This window comes from Stylophora pistillata, chromosome 6 (genome assembly GCF_964205215.1).
Source record: "Stylophora pistillata chromosome 6, jaStyPist1.2, whole genome shotgun sequence".
Classification (NCBI taxonomy): Eukaryota; Metazoa; Cnidaria; class Anthozoa; order Scleractinia; family Pocilloporidae; genus Stylophora; species Stylophora pistillata.
The window spans coordinates 590,001-610,000 of record NC_142524.1 but is presented as its reverse complement, the minus strand read 5'-3'; the positions used below and the strand labels follow the sequence as shown (position 1 = coordinate 610,000).

Sequence of the window (20,000 nt, the reverse complement as noted above, 5' to 3'; positions counted from 1 at the left end):
TGTTCTTGAATTTATTATAGCAACTTAATGAAGATCTGAGAACAAACAAACTTCAACTTGATGACAAAGGAGCTTTAATAGCATAGCACTGGAGGTTTGTACTCTGATAGTTGTAGGTTAACGACATTTAACCCTTTGCACCCCAAAATTAATTTTGGTATTCTCTGCATTCTTCTGTACTTTATTTACAGTATTGACAATCAGGACCTTCTTAATTTGGTGATTATTTCCTTTATTCTTATGCCTTCTATATCTTATTTAAATTAGAAACCAGTTACTCCATCTATGGGGTTAAAGAGTTAAAACATAATATTTTATTGGTTTGTAAATAAAATCTTAAAACGTTGATTATGTACACAAACTGTGGTTGAGAATGAAATTCCAGTTAAGAGAAAAGATGCAGCAGCATGGGATTAGTCAGTAGAGTGTTACTTGTTACCAGTTATATCATCCCTTTAATTTTGAGTTTTATCTTCAGAAAGTAAGGAATAATTAACAACATAAGTTGTGTTGATTCCTCTCTTTGAGCAGAGTACTTCTTCTGGAGAATTGCTGCCATCAGCTCATGAACTGTCACCAATGGAAGAGTTCTTTGTCATGCCTCAGTTGGAGAAACTGTAAGTTACTAGTTTGTTTGTTAAGGTCCCTATTCTTCCTTCATTTAAATTTAATGCATGAAGTTTGATTCTAATGTGATCACTATTTTGAATTCATGATTTGCAGACCACCATTGTCCCTCGTGTCGGTTTGGATGTTCTCCAGGCAGACTTTGGGCAGATGCTGGCTACTAAGGCTGTGGAGCAGAAGGTAAATGGTTTCAAAAAAGGGTTTAATTCCTTTGGTTTAGTTCACTGTGAATCAGAGCTCAATTGTTTATTCTGTTTTCTGTGTTTAATTTATACAGACAGTAAACATCACAAATCATACAAAGGGAAAAATCACGTGCATGTGGATGAAAGGTGAAAACTTGTACTTTTTAGGTCATTAACAATTGTTGTTTGCCCATCTCTAGTTTGAGACCTATAATTTAAATTGTAAATAAATGTTACATTGTGATTTCTTCTTGTGTTATAGTTTGCTCCTTTTTGTCTGATAGACACAACAAGGAATATTTTCTGTTTCCCCAGATGAAGCAGACATCCTCCCTCTAAAGACTGCATCATTCCGAGTGACATTTAGACCAGTAAGCTATTTGATACTGTCAGTAAACACTGTCTATGCTTCTTTCATTCACTTGGACTTGGTTCATTTTTGCCTTTACTGTCTGATTCTGTTTACAGTTCAATTTGTAATTCTAATTTTTTTGTTAATAGAATGCTGCTAATCAGGTTTTTAGTGCTGACCTGGAGTGTTATACATTTTATAAGGTGAGGGATTTATTTCCTGTGCTGGTGTACCAGTTAAGAAGCCTAAATTTTTTCCAAGCTCATAACAACCATTTATTTATTTGTCATGAAATCAAGGTTTCTGATTCAAATTGTTGATTTTGAGATAGCAAACTGCAGTTCTAGGTCAGTACCCATATAACTGATTTTCATTTGATAAATAGAATTTACTCCTTGTTTCCTTTGTACTTGCTTCAAACACTTCACACTTCAGCAATGGAAGTTATCACTCAGAATGAAGAAATGCATGTCCTTGCTATTACTTTTTATTGCAATTTTCCAGGGGATTATTCCCTTAAATACACACCCCCCTCCCTCCGCTTCTGTTGAGAAGGGGACACCCATGGTGTCACAATCAGAGGCTAGGAATTGTGGTAAAAAATCTTATTCTTTGTCAGGCAATTAACTTGAGAGTTCTGATAGTGTCATTAAGATGTTTTTTGACGTTTAATTCTCTGCCTATCAGGTGAAGTATGCCCTTGATATTGAGTCACACCAATAGTTATTATAATATTATTTGTATTTTGGAACAGAGTATGAGAGATTATCGACTGGTTGAAGTGTCCTCCCTGGTGTCTTTCGCTCAGTGCTACAGGTTTGTGCTGAAATTAACTTTAATAAGTAATTTGAACTGAACTCTGTTTATGGTTAGATTCAACGATACGGGGCTTTAGTTCTGTTTTTGTTTCCATATTCTGTTAATAGCTTAAGTGTTTTGATGTTACATCTAGAATTTTCATTGATGAAACATCAATGAATCCAAGTTCCTTGTTTCACCGAAAAAAATTGATTGGATTTTATTTTTAGGACTCACATTTGCAATGCGGACTGAATCATTTATCCCCAGAAGTCAATGGGATGTACAACAGCTGGTAAGTGATAATTTAGCCATTCACACCAAAGCTAAAACAGACATTAAAGCTGTTTTTTCAAGCATGGTTTGATATGTTTTCCCCATTGAAGATTCTCAAACTGATTATTCAGGTCAACCTAATTTTAAGAAAACATTTTGCTTGTGTAAATGGGACAAATGCTTCACTACACTACCCTTGTTAGAATAATGTTGTTCCTAAACTAATGGATAGAAACAGTTTTAGTCCACCATAATGTATTACTAGGTGGTGCCAGTATGATTGTATTCTGTTAGTTGACAAAGCATATGATTAGTAACTTGTCCCTTTTTTGGAATGTTTAGGTCTTTCCAGCCACTACTGTGGATGGCATGTCCTACAGAACACTGCTGTTGACCAGCAATGGGCAGAATCCGATCCATTTTGCATTTGATGACAATCTGTTAAGGTAGTTACAAAACAAATTGTAAGATTTTATCTTTATTTTTCTACCTTGGGTCTGGAACAAGTATGGTTGAAACTAGAGGAGAAATAAGTTATAGCAGTCTGTAAGAAACCAATGGAAATGGGAACCTTAGCAAAAATTAAATTAAATAATAACTTCTTACCAATCAAGCATAAGGGCTGTACTGGGAAAGATTCACCTGAGGTTGTGACAGTACAGCCGAGCCCAGCAAAGTGTGTACAAAAATAACAGCGGGCCAATAATTCCTGGTGTGGCGCTTTAGAGCAAGTGAGGTTAGTCAGTAGTTTAGTGTGTGGCAATCATACCACACTGCTTATTTTGAATTTGCAGGCTTTTGCAAACAAAAATACATGGCTTATGACACAGCAATACATACAATCAAATGCAATTTTTGTCTAGCAAGTGACATTTATTTTGTAACATGTGATATATGAAACTTTGTACTGAGTACTTTACAACTTTGTTTGGGAAATAAGCCTTGTTGGATCAGCAGAGATTCCATCTCTAAAACTCAATAATCAGGTTGTAATCTTAGGACATTTTCGATTGAACCATTACTCTTTGATTTGAATCCATAATGGCATGGTTATCAATTATGAACAGCTCCTTGTTATATTTTGACTAAGATTTACCAATCCATTAGTTACTGCTTTGAAATCAATCTTAATTTAAGTATCTCTGTTGTTTTAATAAGAGTAAAAAGTTCATGTTAAGTGGAAAACCAGGTGATTTGTTATATCTGATTGTAAATTTTTGGGGTTTTACAGGGAACTGTTCATTTCAAACCAACCTGTTTAGGTACAGCATCAACAAGGCTGTTTGAGGTCAAGAACGCTTCCAGGATTGCACTGAGGTGTGTTCAATGTTCTCAACCTTCCTAAGTGTCAAACTAAGGCCACCTTCCCTTTCCCCATCAATTAAAATTTATCATTTTTCCTAGAATGAGGAATCTAGTAATGTCAGTCCCTTTTATCATGAACCCCTGGCTCAGGAGATCTGGGCAACCGGCAACCACTCCCTGTGTACCTGACATAAAATAAATTATCCTTATACATCCTTATCCATAAGAATATTAATGATTACTGATATGTGACGATCAATTCAAAACTTCAATGTCCCCTCCCTCCCTACAGAATAACCATCATCTGAATGGAAGCGGAAGCGGTAGCGGGTTGAACCTTGCATGACTGGGGTGGGTGGGAAATTTGTAGAGATGTGTCCAGTCTCTCCAGCAGAATACAAGTGTTATATCCTTAAATATCAATGTATTTAAGGTAAATACTTCACTAGGTTTTATAGCTTGGCCAATGTGCAGAAAGCCATGGTCACTGTTTTTTTCTTGAGAAAAAAATGGGCACATTTGAACCCTTTTTTTTTTTCCCTTCTCAGGACTTTGAAGAAACCAGTTATCAAAAGTTCAAATGTCAGGGGTTGGGGGGGGAAAGGGGCAGAGATCCTGAAGCTTTGAATTGATTGATGCAGTACTGTAATATAATGTAATTGTAATGTCAACAAACCTTATTTTACCCATCAGGTTTGCATGGAAAACCCTGGACCTCACTTAAAAAGTCTTAGCATTGATCCCTCTAAAGGAATCATTCTACCCAATGAAACTCGGGTGGGCATTTTAAGTGTAGTGCAAATTTTTTTCTAAATTGTTAATTGTCTTTTAGGATCCCCTGTAAATTGTTACAGGGTCTTTAGTAAAACAAAACATTTTTGATGGTATACTGGTCTTATATACACGTCAGTTATTCTCATAAATTATATCTTCAATCAGGTTTTACATATTTGATAGAATTAATTGTTACACTGTCATAAGCCCTGTGTTGTAAATAATTCCTTATTATCTTACATTATAGGCTCACAGCATCAGCTTTAACTCTCGTAAAGAAGAAAAATAGGTGATTAAGACAAAACTCACTGTCAAAGGATTGCAGGCAGATGCCCAGCAACAGTAAGGATTGTCATTTTCCTATCACAAGTTAATTTAATTATAATGCAACCATTCATTTTTTAAGGTAATTATTTGTTGCATGTGAATCTATGTATTACCAACTGAAGGGACTCGATTGCATTGTTCTCTGTTTGCAATATTTGTGAACTGAATGTTTCTCTGTATATTCTTCTTGTATCTGCACTTGTGTTTATTAATTCCTTTGACAACTGCTCACTGGTATGTGATCTTTATTTAAAATGTATTTTGTTCGTATTCTTTTATTTCAGGTATCATTTACTCCACAGAATCCTGGTTTATACTCAGTGGATTATCTGGAAGTTATAGCTCTTGGAGCTACCAATTGTTCAGTTATAAAATGCACTGGAATAGGTAAAGGTAGTGATATGTTTGTGCTTTCATAGGCTCTAACAGCTCATAAACTCAGAAGACTAGTATAAAATGATTAAATAAATTATATATTCAGAGAAATGTCATCATTTGATGTTTATCATAAGGATGTGTTTAATTTATTTTAGGGTGACTTGAAAGGCTTTATAAGGTAGTCCATGCATAGAAAAAAGTTGAGATGGCAAAAATTACATTTGCCTAAAAGTAATGGAGTCTCTAATTGGCCACAGAATTGTTTATAATGGGGTTGAGGTTCTGAGAGCCCAGTGTCATAGACCTGAGTACCCCTCCACTCTTTCTTCAGTCAACAGTAATCTCACATCAATCATGGACATTGTGAACCACACTTGCTCTCTAATCAAGGAAGTTCCTGTTGAAAAATGTTCAAGTTTTTCTTAATTTCAATCTGTTCTTTAGGGCCTGAAGTTGGTCTTGACTCTGACTATCTTGATATGGGAGTTGTAGAATCTAGCAAGTTTTCAGCTAAAAGTTTCAAGGTTGTTAACAATTCAGATGTTCCTGCAGCTTTTCAGGTCAAACACTTCTGGATTTACTCTCTTTATTTAACAATTATTCATGAAAGGTAAATAATTGTTTTGGTGTAATTGTTCAGTTACTTCCAAAAGAAATTGGTTATCTCCTTCAGGAACATTACTTCATTTTCCCTTGGTGCAAGGTCAGCTCCTTTGAGCACTTAATCATGTTTAACTTAGTGTTTTCTATGATATCTGGGAGATTAACAAGTTCCATGATAAGGGAATGACATCACCATAAGACTAGTACTAGAGAAAAAAGATCAAGTCCAATTTGATAATTAGTTAATTATGAGCAAAAATAACCAAAAAAATATTCACTGAGTCCCTGTTGCCTTTGAAATCTTTTGAAAATCTGGTAATCTATCTGGTGCTTATTATGTAAGCATAATTGCTATGGATAAAGGTCACTTATCTTAAGAAATTCCCATGTTTACAAAGTTTAACAGATGCTTCCACCTTCAGAATGCAAAAAAAATCAGCTCATGTCTTTTGTTAGATGGTTTTTCCCTCCGACCTGTTTTTCACCTCTGGCTAAGTCCATTGGAGGGAGATCGCTATAGGGCTACTTATAATTATAATTTACAGATAAACTACAGGTCTCGTTTTCCGATTGGTGTCATATTCTTCATAATGGCAGTGTTATGGAAAAGAAATTGTTTTAGATAATAACTTGATATCAACAGATAAACCTTTAGCTTAAACACTTAATTGTTTGTTCTTATGTAATAATTTTTGCTTTTGTTAGCTCATGATTGATTGTAGTCAAAGTGTCTTTAAGCTGGAATCAACTTGTGGTCTGTTACCTGGCAAGGGTTCCCAGGGCATAATTGTACGCTTTTCTCCAACAAATCCAATTACTACAGGAGACTAACTTGTCTTGTGCAAAACCAGGTCAGTGTTAGTATTAAACTGGTAATATTTTCTGTTAGTTTAAACTGTAATCTTCCTAAAAAAATTTTGTATTCATCTGATTTTTTCAGGATCCATTGTTTGTTGATTTGTTTGGGACTTGTCATACAGAACAAGTGAAACCAGGTACATTCAATGTCAATGTTGATAATCCACTCCATCTTTAATACCCATGGTGAGTAACCAACTAAGACAGAATTTTTCCCTACAATATCAATACTATCAAGCAGAAAAGCAGGGGAATGTTAGTTGATCCACAACTAAATTATCAGTAGTAACATAATAAGAACTGTATGGCGGGCAGTAAAGAGAATTACTAAAACTAGATATTGGAAATGGAATGGTTAATGTTTGAACAATTGCAATTGACTTTGAATTAATTCAAATGAGCATGAAACTCAGTCTTACATTTCTCCATCATATTTACTTTACGTGATATGACTATCACGACAAAATGGACGCACTAGTTAATGACAAACGAAGCTACGAAGAACTCAAACGTGACCCAACTCCTGCCCTTCAACGCAAACTCAACAGTAAACTACTGACACTCAAGAAAACGAACGCCTTTGACAACCAACGGTACTATCGACTGAGGTGCTCGGTACCACAGCCACCGAAACTCTACGGTTTGCCGAAACTACACAAACCTGGTTTCCCGATGCGACCTATTGTTTCTTTCTGTGGCTCTCCCACATACCAATTATCCAAGTACCTGACGACAATACTACAACCGCTAACCGACAAATCCAGACATAAACTACAATCCACTGAAGACTTCATTAACGCTACCAAGACTGTTCAGATACCTGACGACTACAAACTAGTGTCATTTGATGTGAAATCACTGTTCACAAGTATTCCACTTCAATTAGCATTACAATGCACTGAGATTGCAATCCGAAAATCTACCGAACCACTACCGCTACCGACAGACGACATCATGGACTTGTTAAACATTTGCCTAACGTCTACTTACTTTCAGTACAACGGTAAACACTACAAACAGTTACACGGCACTGCCATGGGGTCTCCAGTTTCTGTTGTTATAGCAGAAATTGTGATGCAGAACATCGAGGAACGCGCCCTTTCGACTTGCCGACAAACGATACCGCTTTGGTTACGTTACGTTGACGACACATTCACCGCCGTTCGATACGACGAAATTGACGCATTCCACAACCACCTTAACGAACAAAACACTGACATACAGTTTACCAGAGAAGTCGAAGAAAATGGCAAACTTCCTTTTTTAGACTGCCTGGTAAGCCACAACGACAACTCATTACGAACGACAGTTTACAGGAAACCGACACACACCGACAGATTACTAGACGAGTCATCCTACAACCCTACATCACACAAAGCCACAACTATCAGAACTCTAACACGACGCGCACAACTAGTATGTGACTCGACAGACACCTTATCCGACGAGAACAAATACCTTCACCGTGTTTTTACGAAGAACAACTACAACAACGACTTCATCCGACGAAACACTCACCGACCCACTACCACTACCGAAACAAACGACACCGCAACCCCTACGACTACAGCAACCATACCGTACATAAAAGGTATGTCTGAAAACATCTCGCGCATCTTACTACCCTTCAATATCCGCGTCGCCCACAAACCCATCACCACACTACGTCAGTTACTAACCAACGTTAAAGACAAAGACGAACCGAGGAACAGACAGGGAACGATTTATAAGATCAATTGTTCCGACTGCCAAGCCTCCTACATCAGTGAGACTGGCAGAAACCTCACAACAAGACTGACTGAACACAGACGGGCGACGAGGAAAGGTGATGTCAGCAATCACATTGCTGAACACCATCGACTTACCAACCACAACATTGACTGGGACTCTGCGCAATGCCTAACCTACAGCACTGACTATTTTCAACGACTGACTCTGGAAAGCTGGTTTACTAACTTAGAACAGACTCCCCTAAACAGATGTCAACAACTACCCGCCCCATACAAACGACTCATTCACGACATAAACATCACAAACGACCGAAAAAGAACAACCTAGCTTTACCGACAGACCGAAACAGACCAATCACGAACGACTTACGTCACTTGAGTCTTACAGCCAATAACATCACGGCAAAACCAACCGATCATTTCACAAGAACATTCTACTGACAACAATCACTCACTTGACTCTGATGATGACTTCCGCACAGGTTGTCGAAACGTCAGTCACTGCCACCGACAACAGTCCTTCTCAGGACTACACTCACCCGGATGATCAGACTACACCTTCATATTTACTTTATGATAACAAGTAGGCTTCTGGATGGAGGTACTAGACAATTACCATAATATGTATCATGAAAAAATCAAAGGCTCCTTAGAGCAACCTCATGGTATGAACTTTTGGTGCCCTTGACGTAACCTGCGATCTGGCTTTCTTTGGAAAGTTTTTTTGATCGTGGGCAACACGTGCTGGCCCAATTATTGTGTTTGTACTTTGTAAGCGTCTTGATGGAGAAAAATTGTCGTAAATTGTGAATTTGTGAAGAATTAGTTAAGATACCAGCAGCTACAAGATAAAATCAACGAAGTTTGGTGTTAACCAATTTGCAGTAAGCTTAAGCTCACTTCATATTTGCGGTGTTTAGGTCTTCACGCACAAAATTTACAAGGAAATATGCAGCAGCAAGAGGGGAGAATTAACCTTCAGATCTTGAGAGTTAAAGTTTTTAAGATATTTAGGCTTCGATTTTGTTCAGAAGAGTTCATACACGATTTACTCAGTTGATAAAATAAAATAAAAGACAATTCTGTGTTTCAAAAGATTTGTACATTGTACAGGTGGAAGAACAATAGGACACGTAGTCCCCAACTAGGTTCATCCACCTAAACCCAACCCACCCATCCCACCCCGGGGAAGGACATCCATCACACAGTAATCTTGTGCGTCTCCTACCCCTCCTGCAGGAGATGGGACCTCCATTAATTTTATTTGTCCCTATCTGAGAAGACTAGAATATCTAACCACTTCTTGATGTTATAGAAGGGAAGCATAATTCTTCTCAATTATTTTAAGACCTTGAGTGTTGGTCCGGCCGTGGCTTGAACCCTCGACCTCCCACACAACTGTCCAGCGCTCTATCCATTGAGCTAACTGGGAGGCGGTCAGTGTAAGTGGCACCAAGCTTTTGTAACCATCCGGTCAGTCTTAAAAGATCGATATGATGATGATTTGTTGACAGAAATATTGATAATGGCTCTATCTTTTTTCTTTAAGGAAGCGGGGGAGTTTACAGTGAAATTACATGATGTACTTGAAGCCCACAAAGCAGTCCTGAATTATAAGTTGTCAATGGATGAAGAAAAAAATTCAATTTCTAGGTTATGCACTCCTTATAACACGTTTTTGTTACATTGCAATGCTGTGGACTTTGCTGATGTCCTTCACAGAGTCAAAACATGTTTAATCACGGACAGTAATGTCAAAGACATGCTTCAAATTTTGCAACAGTTTTTTGTCACTGGAAAGCCAAAGACACAGCTAGAGGTGAGAAATGAAAGAGCTGTCTAGAGGTTACAAACATTATAAGGTCAACATCAAGGTTTTAAGTTTTTCAACACGCTAAGTCGGGAAACTCAATACTCTGAAAGCATCAGCTTGTTTATCAAAGGCTTTAAAAAATTCTTCTTTGAATTTTTAGTTTATAAATATATTCTTTGCTAAGCTATATACACACCTTTTCTTTTTTTTTTTTTTTTCTTTCTTTTTCTCTTTAACTTAATCTAAATTTTCATTCAGCACCTTTGATTTGTATGGTTTATCCTCTAGTTAAATAAGGAAGCCTATACTTAGTAAGCCCCCAGCTTCTAATCGGCTTCCTTGCTGTTACCTAGCTCTTCAGTTCCTTTGATTTTGAGGTTAATTTAGTTAGAATAGTTCATTTTATCTTTGATGTATCAAATTTTGTATTCGGTTAATTTTTTTACTGGTAATGGCAAACTAAAATGAATGAATGAACGAATGAACAATGATGATCATTAATTATAGTAGAAAACATATTTATGAAATGCTTTAGGTATGAAATAATCCCTAACCCTTTAATTTGACCCTTACATGTGATTACCATCTAATTTCTCCTTACAGTATCACCCTGAATCACACGTTAAGGTCATGAGAATAGAGGAAATGATCACCATCTTTATTGTTAAAAAAATTCTCCTTGTAAGCACCTTAGGAAATGTATAGAGAACAGTATGGAGAATATGCAGGTGTAAAGGATTAGTAGTGGTGACTTTTGTTAGTATAGACACTGACTAAAGTTGTCCTTCAGTCATGTAATTGAGCTAATTAAAAGTGTTACTGTAAACTTCAAGAATGAAATGGTTAATTCATTAATTTGTTAATTCAAACATTGCATGAAACATTTCTTCCAGCAACAAATTCTTCAGCTGATGGTTGGAAACAGAACAGTGCTCTGCTCCACAGAGAGAGAAGGTAGGTCACCCTTAAAATCAACTGAGTTTCATCATATCACGAACTTTACAGCACAAGTATTAACTATTGTCTAAACTTGCAACTTTTTTTACATTGCTCCTTTTCACATATCTTTCTAATTCTTCTGTGAACACAGATGGTCAATACTCACTATCTGAGAAAACAGTTGATACGTTCCTGGAGCAAGATGTGCCAGTAGATGTGCTTGATGACCTGGTACTAAAACAATCTCCAGAGCACAGGAACCCCAATCCTCCTCTATCTCATTCATTTTCACAAGAATCGTTCACGCAGGTAATTTTAAACATTGAGAAACTAGCTCTGAAATTCAGAGAATCCCTTCACTGGCTTCAGAAAATTCATATTTGTTTGGTCCTTTGCATCAATGGGAATGGTCTAGTAGAGGGGTTTTGAGGTTGAAATAAGTGGGGAAAAAGAGGTAAGAGGGATTAAAAGAGTCGCTGTCAGGCTCTGCAGCTTCTCTTGTGGCTATGTTGCCCAATCATGGAGTGGCATTGGTGTCCACAGAAGCTGCAGGTTTATGTTCCAGTTTTCCCACAAAATGGCAAACCTTAAACAGTGAATGAAATATCTGCAGTGCTCTGTTTGTAAGGGTAACTCATATAGGGTAATTGCTTTATTAAAATCTTAATGTATTGCCTGCTAAGGCGAGGGCAATCAAACACTAGAAAATATACACAATGTACACCATAAAACAAGAGAGAGGCAGGACTGGGGAGGAAAACGGTTGATCAAGGGTTGGTTAAGAACCTATCATCTATTATATGGCCACAATCCACAAATAGGATATTGGCTGCAGATGCCATCTTTGGTTTAAAATGCAAAATAGTACACTCGATTCCATATTCTTAACCTCACTCAAAGTGAATAATTATGGTGAACTTGTCACATAAAATTTCACTGTTTGAAAGCAAATATTGTCTTCTTACCAAAAGATTCTCAAAATTTTATGCTTATCTCTTGATTAGTTGCAAGAAATGCTGTTCCAGCCCTAGATCCAAGGTTGTACATTTCACCACTGATATCCAGATATAATGTGGATGTCTGACAACCCAAATCTTCAAGAACCAGGATCTATACATGCAATAAAATAAGGCAATTAAAAAGGTTATATTATCTTCAGTCTTAATTATTAAGATATAGGTCTGACCCGAAAATACTTCTTTTAAATCCCCTAAGGAAATGCTCAATATGAAGAACTCATAATTACCGTTAGTATTATTAATGTTTTTTGAAGGTAGGCATCTTAACTCTATCAGGGTGAACATACACAGCTGTATTAATAGTACCTCTTCCAAAAGTTTCTTTCTGTGTCTATCAATTAGTTTTCTTTTCTGCTCCTCCGTGAGTTCTGATACTTTGACATTTAATTCTTTATTAACTTTTGCAGAATCCACAAACTTTTTTTTCTCCATGTCACTTCTTTCTCACCACTTTTCAGATGCTTTCTTATTCTTCTGTTGGTAGGTAAGACCTTTACATTCATCTGCAACTCAGTAAAAGAACATATATGATTCATGAAAAATATATGACCAAGTGCACTAATCACATGCATTGATGTCAGTCAAGACCACATTACAGCCACATAACACTTACTGATTACTAAATTAAAGATCAGTCATTTCCCAACAATGAGCTATCAACACATTGATGATTCAAAATAATTATAAACTGTATTGTGATCTGCAATAAAGCCTACATTTGACCACTTGAAAAATGTCAAGGTATCAATGAAAGGCCTGTTTCCTTTCCAAAACTTCATGCAAGCTAGAGCAGTTCTGAAAAGAATGTCTGAGTGAGAAAACAATTACTTTTATAGGCTACAATAACACAAATCAAAACCATTGTTCCTAATATTAATAGCTATGATGTCAAGCAGTAACAATACTTAATCATGACATTACGCATTATACAACATAATGGGTTGTATGCAACTGACATTACTTACAACCCATTATACAGGTTTTAGTCATTTGTCAGGCAGTGCTGGATCAACTTGTATTGGTATGTATGTATACACGTATTTGTCCTGAGACCTCCTCCTATCTGGAAGAGAGTCTAGAGTAGACATACAGGATAGCCCCTTCAGTGTTGTAAACACTGGTATCAATGGGGGTCCTGTTTACCACCCATCCCACCCCAAGGGAGGACATCCATCACACAGTATTCTGGTGCATGAGAAATTAACGTCTCCTGCCCCTAACGCTGCAGGAGACAGAACCTCCATTTCATTGTCCCTATCCAAGAAAACTAGAATATCTAAACATTTCTTTATGTTATAGAAAGGTAGCATATCTTTCTCAACTATTTTAAGCCCCTGAGTGTTGGTCCGGACGGGGCTCGAACCCTTGACCTCCCGCACAAACATTGTGCATTTACAAGAACTCATAACCATTACATTAAACAGTAAACTTTGAATTAATTTGAGAAATTTGTGATCCTTACAGTGTTGCTATCGATTTACATGTGAGTATAGTGTACATAAAAACAAACATGAAACCAAAAACTCAGGTTTGACAAGGAATGTAGATAATAGCTGGAAGCCAGGGGAAAATAGGCAGCTGTGCACTTGATTTTCCAGGCTGGAAAACTATCTAGGGTCTTAACAATCTGTAGTAATGGATTGTTATAAACCTGTCTGTGAACTGTCAATTTCCGTCTTTTAACGATATCGTCTTTATCCCTGCTTTAAAAAGTATTTGAATCCAGGGCCATACCTACAGCTGTATTTAATGCTAATTCCTACTTATAACTTACATTAAGCCACAACTGACTGCACCTATACAATGTAGTAAGTATGGATAAAACAGGACTGAAATGAAAAATAATGACAATATCAGCATTGTAAGAAAATGACTGAGTATCTGTAAATCAAATATATTTTCCTTCTAATACAAGTACCTGTTTTAAAGAATTCAGCACAAAATAAATTGTAAGAATTTGGTCCTTAGACACCTTTGAATCTTTTTAATGTGGCATCTGCAGAAGAAGATGATACTTGTGGCCTTTTTCTTTTCTGATTCCCGACCAGTTCTGCAAAAATCATTCAGTGTAAGTGTTATATTACTCATTATGCTAAAATTAGTAATAATTATCACTGATGACAGCTGAATAAACATGCATAAACTATTTTTAATTATATTAATTTTGATCAAAGACCATAAAAGTGTTATCATGAGGAAAAAGGAAGAGGAGAGGAGAAAGAGGAGGTATGCATCAGAACTATTGAGAAATACTGCAATAATGCCTTGCCACTAGTTACAGTATTCGTACATGCTTGAATATAGTATCTAATATGCTTTAGACAACAGACAGAGGGAGCAGAGTTGGCGTAGTGGTGAGAGTGCTCGCCTTCCACCAATGTGTTCTGGGTATTATTCCTGGACCCTGCATCGTAAGTGGATTGAGTTAGTTGGTTCTCTACTCTGCTCTGAGAGGTTTTTCTCCGGGTACTCCAGTTTTCCCCTCTCCTCAAAAACCATAATCATTTGAATTTACCTCATTTACAGTTTCTTTGGATTTATACACAACCCCACAGGCTGTTCAGCTCTAAACACTATCGTGTCTAAATAAAGGTGTTATTATCAGGGGTTTCAATAACAATACTTATAAGCGGCCACTGAAGGTCTAATTGACAGCTGTGACCACTAAAATCACTTTTTATTTTCACTAATGAAATCCAAACAGATGGCAGGAAGAGGTCCTACAGGTACCGGTAGACCGCCGGTAACCGCTCTTTATGGAAACTCCTTTATCATTATTATTATTATTATTATTATTATTATTATTATTAGACCTACAACAGACACCCTCTACTTCTTCCTAACCTAGGATAAACCGAACCTTGCTTTGACAAAATGAGCTTGTGGGTTTGCATAATAAAAACACTAATAATAATAATACAACTATCTTAAATTCATACAGTTGTAGTCAAACAAAACAAAACAAAACAAATAAAAAAAATTTTATTCATTAATTACAAACTATAATTTCATGTTGGCTTCCACCCGCATGTAGAAGAGCCTAATCGAGACAGGAAGTGACACGCAAGTTTATTGGAAAAGACGAAAAATATTTTACAAACAATACCAGCTGTTGCCAAATTTAATTATGGTATCAGTCAAAAATATTATTATGATACAAGTGTAAGACGGCCAAAACGGTCGACGTAAGAACAAAAGATCCGAGGGAAGATTTACAAGTTTATTACACAGCAAATAAATGCAACTGTACAATAAAAAAAACGGGAACGAGTGACACTAAACAATAAATAAGAAAACAAAGTTCCAATGAGCCAAATGATGTAGCAAGATTAAAATGACTTAGGAAAAAGTACTTAACAGTAAAAGATAACCTACAGACAGAAATAATTCAGTAAAGAAAGGAAACAAACAAAGTACTTGAAAACAGGAAATTGTGTGACAGAAACTATCAAAAATAGTGATTGCTACACCAGGCATGAATTCAACAAAGATTACAAGCTAGGCTTAATATTACAACTTGAGCTAATACAGTATAAAACAGTGAAAGGAGAAAATGAAATTACTAGTGTAATGAACCCATAATTTGGTTCTGAAAACACAGGAATCATAGCAACAATGAATTGGAAGCAGGTAAGCAAAATATTACAGCTGCTAAACGAAAACAATTGAAGTTCATATAGCAGAGAAAATAAATAAGATACAGTAGTAAGATAAAAAGAGTATGTGGCTAAACTAAGCAAATTCTAACCCGAAAATCACTACAAAAATACAATGGAAACAACTACATGCTAAGCTTAGGGCTCAAACAAACATAAAATACTGAAACATACCAAAAGCTAGTATAGCTTAGAATCCGCTTTAAAGACACTCTCAGGAAGGCAACAAATCAACTGAACTCACCGAGCAAACAGTTGTAACTTATAGTAAAATACAGGAAAAGGTAAAAATAACTTAAAACCAAATTTGGGCTAGGAGCGATTAATTAAACAGGAATTACATAAGGGAAATCGGCAATTAAACAGGAATTACATAAGGGAAATCGGCAATTAAACAGGAATTACATAAGGGAAATCGGCAGTTAAAGGAATAATACAATTAACACATTACTAACAGAATTAACACATTACTAACAAATCGCTAAAATTCCATAAAATAGAATAAACAGAACAAACATGTTTTAAGTAGGAAATAAGCCTAAGTGACTCTGTCACACAAGAATGGCACCGTGGATAACACAGAAAGTAAAAGTCAAATTGTGTTTCAGAGCTGTCTAAATTTTAATTAATTGGTGCATAATTTCGGTGACGGCCAATGTAGTCATCAGATTTCAATAAAACTTCCGCTTTAATTTATTGGATGTTCTCTTTGCATATGATCTTCTTATGTTTTTAATGTTTTCAAATAAAAACCTTAAATTTTAGAAATCGATGGATTACCTTGAAATGCAAATACACATGTATGATGAACGTGAATGATCTTGAGCTTGAGTAACTAAAGCAGACTTAACTGTCTGATAGTATAGAAACTGTACCTCATCACGATCTAAATAACATCCAATTAACTTTAAGCGTTAGGCTATTATTGACATATAAATGCATCTACGATGTATACGAATTGCTAGTTTTGTTTGATTTGTGGAATTATTGAGATAAAATGCGGCACAACCTGGTATAAAGCTACAGCCGAGGTTAACCAAATGATTTAATAAGCTTACCTGGACTTGTGCCTTCGTCAAACCAGTGTCCGTTGACGCTTTTAAAACCATCTCCTTGTACATGGTTGCCGTTCCAACCATCCCTCCTGCAAAAAACCGCTCTAAAATACCTCTCTGTTCATCTGAGATACGAGTACGTTTCGCCAATGTATTTCCTCACGAAGAAAAACCACTATCTCGCTGAAGGCTTACCAGACGGCACGTTGTGGAATTTGTTACTCGCGGGCGAACGTGGATCATTCCATAAAGCGATTTCATTGGCTGCTCCAGACAATGCCTCAAATAAGCGGCATAAGACGGCTCAGATGGCCCAGACGATCATTTCACTTGGGTACTACCCACATTCTCAATTGAGAAATACCGGGTGTTACGCTATGAGAAAATGTGACACGGGTGCTTCAAACTGGCATTTTCGTTTACTGATAAAATGAGTTGCAGAGAAAAGATGTGAACTCTGCAACAGCATTGCTTGTCGTTCTCCTCATAGGGATATCTACAGCTCGTTCATAGCTATAGTAAGAGTACACTGTGACTTCAACAGACGATCCAGAAAACAGGAAACAGTAATTATACCTCTTCTTGCCTGTTCAAGGCGGATTGAGAGCAATTGGGCATTCATTCCGCATCAGCCACGCTCTATAATGTTTCGTCATATAATGCATTGCTAGCTTTGGACCCGACCTTATTTGAGGGGGATAGATCACTATTTGGCTACCTTCTTGGAAAAGAATACTAAATAACTAACTAGTTGAGTTGATTTTTCAAAGCCACTGTTTCCAAAATGCAAGTATTTGATGTAGGTTTACCGACTCGCAGTCGAGTCTGCGGTGTCAGCTGGTGCAGTGATTACTCGAAGCGTTTCTTGAGTTCCGAGCTACGTAGAAATGGTTTTATTTCCAGATGTGAGCTTTTTTCGGACTGCTGCCGGGAAAAGGTGCGTGCGAAAAATATGAACGTGCTCTGTGAGTCGTAGTCTTACAACCGGCACGAGTAACTTAACAAGGCACAGAAGCCTCTGGAGAAGAAGTAGTCTAAATATAAAGATTTCGAACGTTGGCTTTTACAAATATTTCAGCGACAGTTGTGGTTTTGCAGGTTGACCCTTATAAAACTTCCTTTAAATAAACAAATATTCGAACACAACACTTTTCTTTGTCGCACATCTGCAGTGATGTATTATGGGCTATGCCCTTTGCAGATCTTTCGCTTTTTTTTATACCTAAAATGAGCTTTATCGATATCCCCCGAAGTACCATAAACATTCAATTATGATACATTAAATTATGATAGGAGTTAGATAACTGTTTGCTCCTGTTTCGTATATGTAACAGACGACCTTAGTTCTTGAAACCACTTGCTTCATAGTCCAATTTTTTATTTTTGCGTTTTATCTCAGTAGTCCTCATTTGGAATTAATTAGCGTTATTCTGCACGTGAGAATCATGTTTCTGAACTAGCAACATTGCGCTTACATTTGGTTCACGGTTCGGTTATATCCTCGGAGACCCAGGGGCTGAGTCGATTTCAAGTATGGGCATGAAGAGCCCCTGGGGACATTGCCTTACAAGACTAGTTCTAAACGGTTGCAGTCGTTCTGCCATCTGATTGGCGCCAGAAAATCTTTGTGTTTTTCTGCCCTATCAGAGTAAGGTGTACTTTAGAAACCTTTCGTGTGTTTTAACACGGACATATATCCTGGTAACTCAGTTGCTCGCTATGTTTGTTTGGACCGTGCGACGGAGATTTGCTTGAAGTGAAAAGTTTCCGTCTCAACAAACAATGTAAGAGAAATCGATCATATTGTCCGCGAAAATTTTTTCCAGAAATTATACTGAATAGTATCACAGGTATCACTAGAGAACGTGTTTTCAAGTTTGCGAGGTTTGTATACAACACGATGGTTGCAGTCATTGATATGTCGCTTTAAACGTTAGACGAGATTTAAGCTTAAATCTTTCTAGATTTTTTACATAATTTGCTATGACTGAAACTTTGCCAATCCCGTGAAGTTATTTCGTCGCACGGGCCACGCAGGTATGTCGAGCAACTGGTACTAGCGTATCTTTCCGTGCGTGCCAAAATCTAATCCAATCTACGCTTGAAAAAAAAGAAAAGCTAAGCGTGGAAACTGTTGTTTATTAGATGTGGGTAGATGACCCTGTACTACTAAGCTGACATTTGCAATAAAGCAAACCCGCCCTTTCCATCCAATATTTCTTGGTCTTTGGTTTTGTTTTTCCCATTGAAAGCAGCATCGGATCGATTCCCAATGATCAAAGGTATTTAACTTGTTCTTCAACAATCGACAGAAGAGGTGAAATGACAATGACCAAGGGACTAGAAGAGAATCCGTGGTCTTCCCAGCTCAAGAATTTCAACACTGTAGGCAGCAGTTGAAAGATTAAACTCTTTCCAAACCACTCCGGTACCTGCCCGAAAACATCTCTCCTCACGATGTTCTCGTTAATAATTTTTTGTGAAGGTGTAGTCTGATCGTCCGGGTGAGTGTAGTCCTGAGAAGGACTGTTGTCGGCGGTAGTGACTGACGTTTCGACAACCTGTGCTGAAGTCATCATCAGAGTCAAGTGAATGATTGTTGATCATCCACTCGACAATCATTCACTCGACTCTGATGATGACTTCCGCACAGGTTGTCGAAACGTCAGTCACTACCACCGACAACAGTCCTTCGCAGGACTACACTCACCCGGACGATCAGACGACACCTTCACATGTTACCCCCGGGTTCAAACCATTTACTGCATTAATAATTTTTTGTTCAGATTTTAATTAGCTAACCGGAAACACAGCCAAGCTTTCTCTTAGCGCTTGCTGGAGGTCGTCTACGAACTTAACGTTCTCTGCAACCTTGGCCCTATTGTGAACGATTTTACTACAAAGCGAAGATTAGAATTTGGCGCGCACAGAAAACAGAAAGCTACGTAGGCGAAAGTGCCAGTTGCTCGACATACCTGCGTGGCCCGTGCGACGAAATAACTTCACGGGATTGGCAAAGTTTCAGTCATAGCAAATTACGCGAAAAATCTAGTAAGATTTAAGCTTAAATGTCGTTTAACGTTTAAAGCGACATATCAATGACTTCAACCATCGTGTTGTATAAAAACCTCGCAAACTTTAAAACACGTTCTCTCGTGATACCTGCGAAAGTATTCAGTATAATTTCCTGTAAAATTTTCACGGACAATCTGATCGATCTCTCTTACATTGTGTGCTGAGACTGAAACTTTTCACCTCAAGCAAATCACCGTTGCACGGTCCAAACAATCATAGCGAGCAACTGA

General features: G+C 37.2%; 2 protein-coding genes and 2 long non-coding RNA genes across 17 annotated transcripts in view; 3 read left to right on the top strand and 1 right to left on the bottom strand.

Annotated features, from left to right (window-relative positions):
* Positions 1-9,842, top strand: part of LOC148727619 (cilia- and flagella-associated protein 65-like) — a 10,679-nt gene extending 837 nt beyond the window's left edge. The window contains exons 2-18 of one of the 6 annotated variants that reach the window (XM_088725821.1): positions 21-94; positions 532-617; positions 724-807; positions 905-959; positions 1,128-1,183; positions 1,314-1,367; positions 1,919-1,980; positions 2,193-2,257; positions 2,581-2,684; positions 3,470-3,555; positions 4,565-4,659; positions 4,929-5,031; positions 5,467-5,632; positions 6,331-6,476; positions 6,566-6,620; positions 9,562-9,655; positions 9,763-9,842. In XM_088725821.1, coding sequence (XP_088581947.1) covers positions 778-807; positions 905-959; positions 1,128-1,183; positions 1,314-1,367; positions 1,919-1,980; positions 2,193-2,217 — 282 coding nt within the window. In that variant the 5' untranslated portion in view covers positions 21-94; positions 532-617; positions 724-777 and the 3' untranslated portion in view covers positions 2,218-2,257; positions 2,581-2,684; positions 3,470-3,555; ... (5 more) ...; positions 9,562-9,655; positions 9,763-9,842. The other 5 variants (XM_088725822.1, XM_088725823.1, XM_088725824.1 and 2 more) reach the window with 5 other exon arrangements.
* Positions 9,843-10,663: 821 nt separating this feature from the next.
* LOC148727617 (uncharacterized) lies at positions 10,664-16,892 on the bottom strand. Of its 9 annotated transcripts, none has more exons than XR_015988974.1 (5): positions 16,699-16,892; positions 13,957-14,034; positions 13,759-13,813; positions 12,291-12,487; positions 11,605-12,075 (listed from the first exon to the last, which is right to left on the bottom strand). It is a non-coding gene; the product is annotated as an uncharacterized LOC148727617 (long non-coding RNA). The 9 variants fall into 9 exon arrangements; XR_015988969.1 differs by lacking the exon at positions 16,699-16,892 and adding an exon at positions 15,815-15,875; XR_015988972.1 differs by lacking the exon at positions 16,699-16,892 and adding an exon at positions 15,815-15,875 and having other exon boundaries at positions 12,291-12,458.
* LOC148727618 (uncharacterized) lies at positions 10,841-11,552 on the top strand. The gene is made up of 2 exons (XM_088725819.1): positions 10,841-10,980; positions 11,117-11,552. Exons 1-2 carry the CDS (start codon positions 10,902-10,904, stop codon positions 11,392-11,394), a joined length of 357 nt encoding a protein of 118 aa, XP_088581945.1. The 5' UTR covers positions 10,841-10,901; the 3' UTR covers positions 11,395-11,552.
* The window catches only part of LOC148727616 (uncharacterized), a 7,842-nt gene continuing 1,875 nt past the window's right edge, over positions 14,034-20,000 (top strand). Inside the window, exon 1 of the long non-coding RNA XR_015988976.1 lies at positions 14,034-14,210. This is a non-coding gene — a long non-coding RNA (uncharacterized LOC148727616). The remainder of the gene's footprint in view (positions 14,211-20,000) is intronic.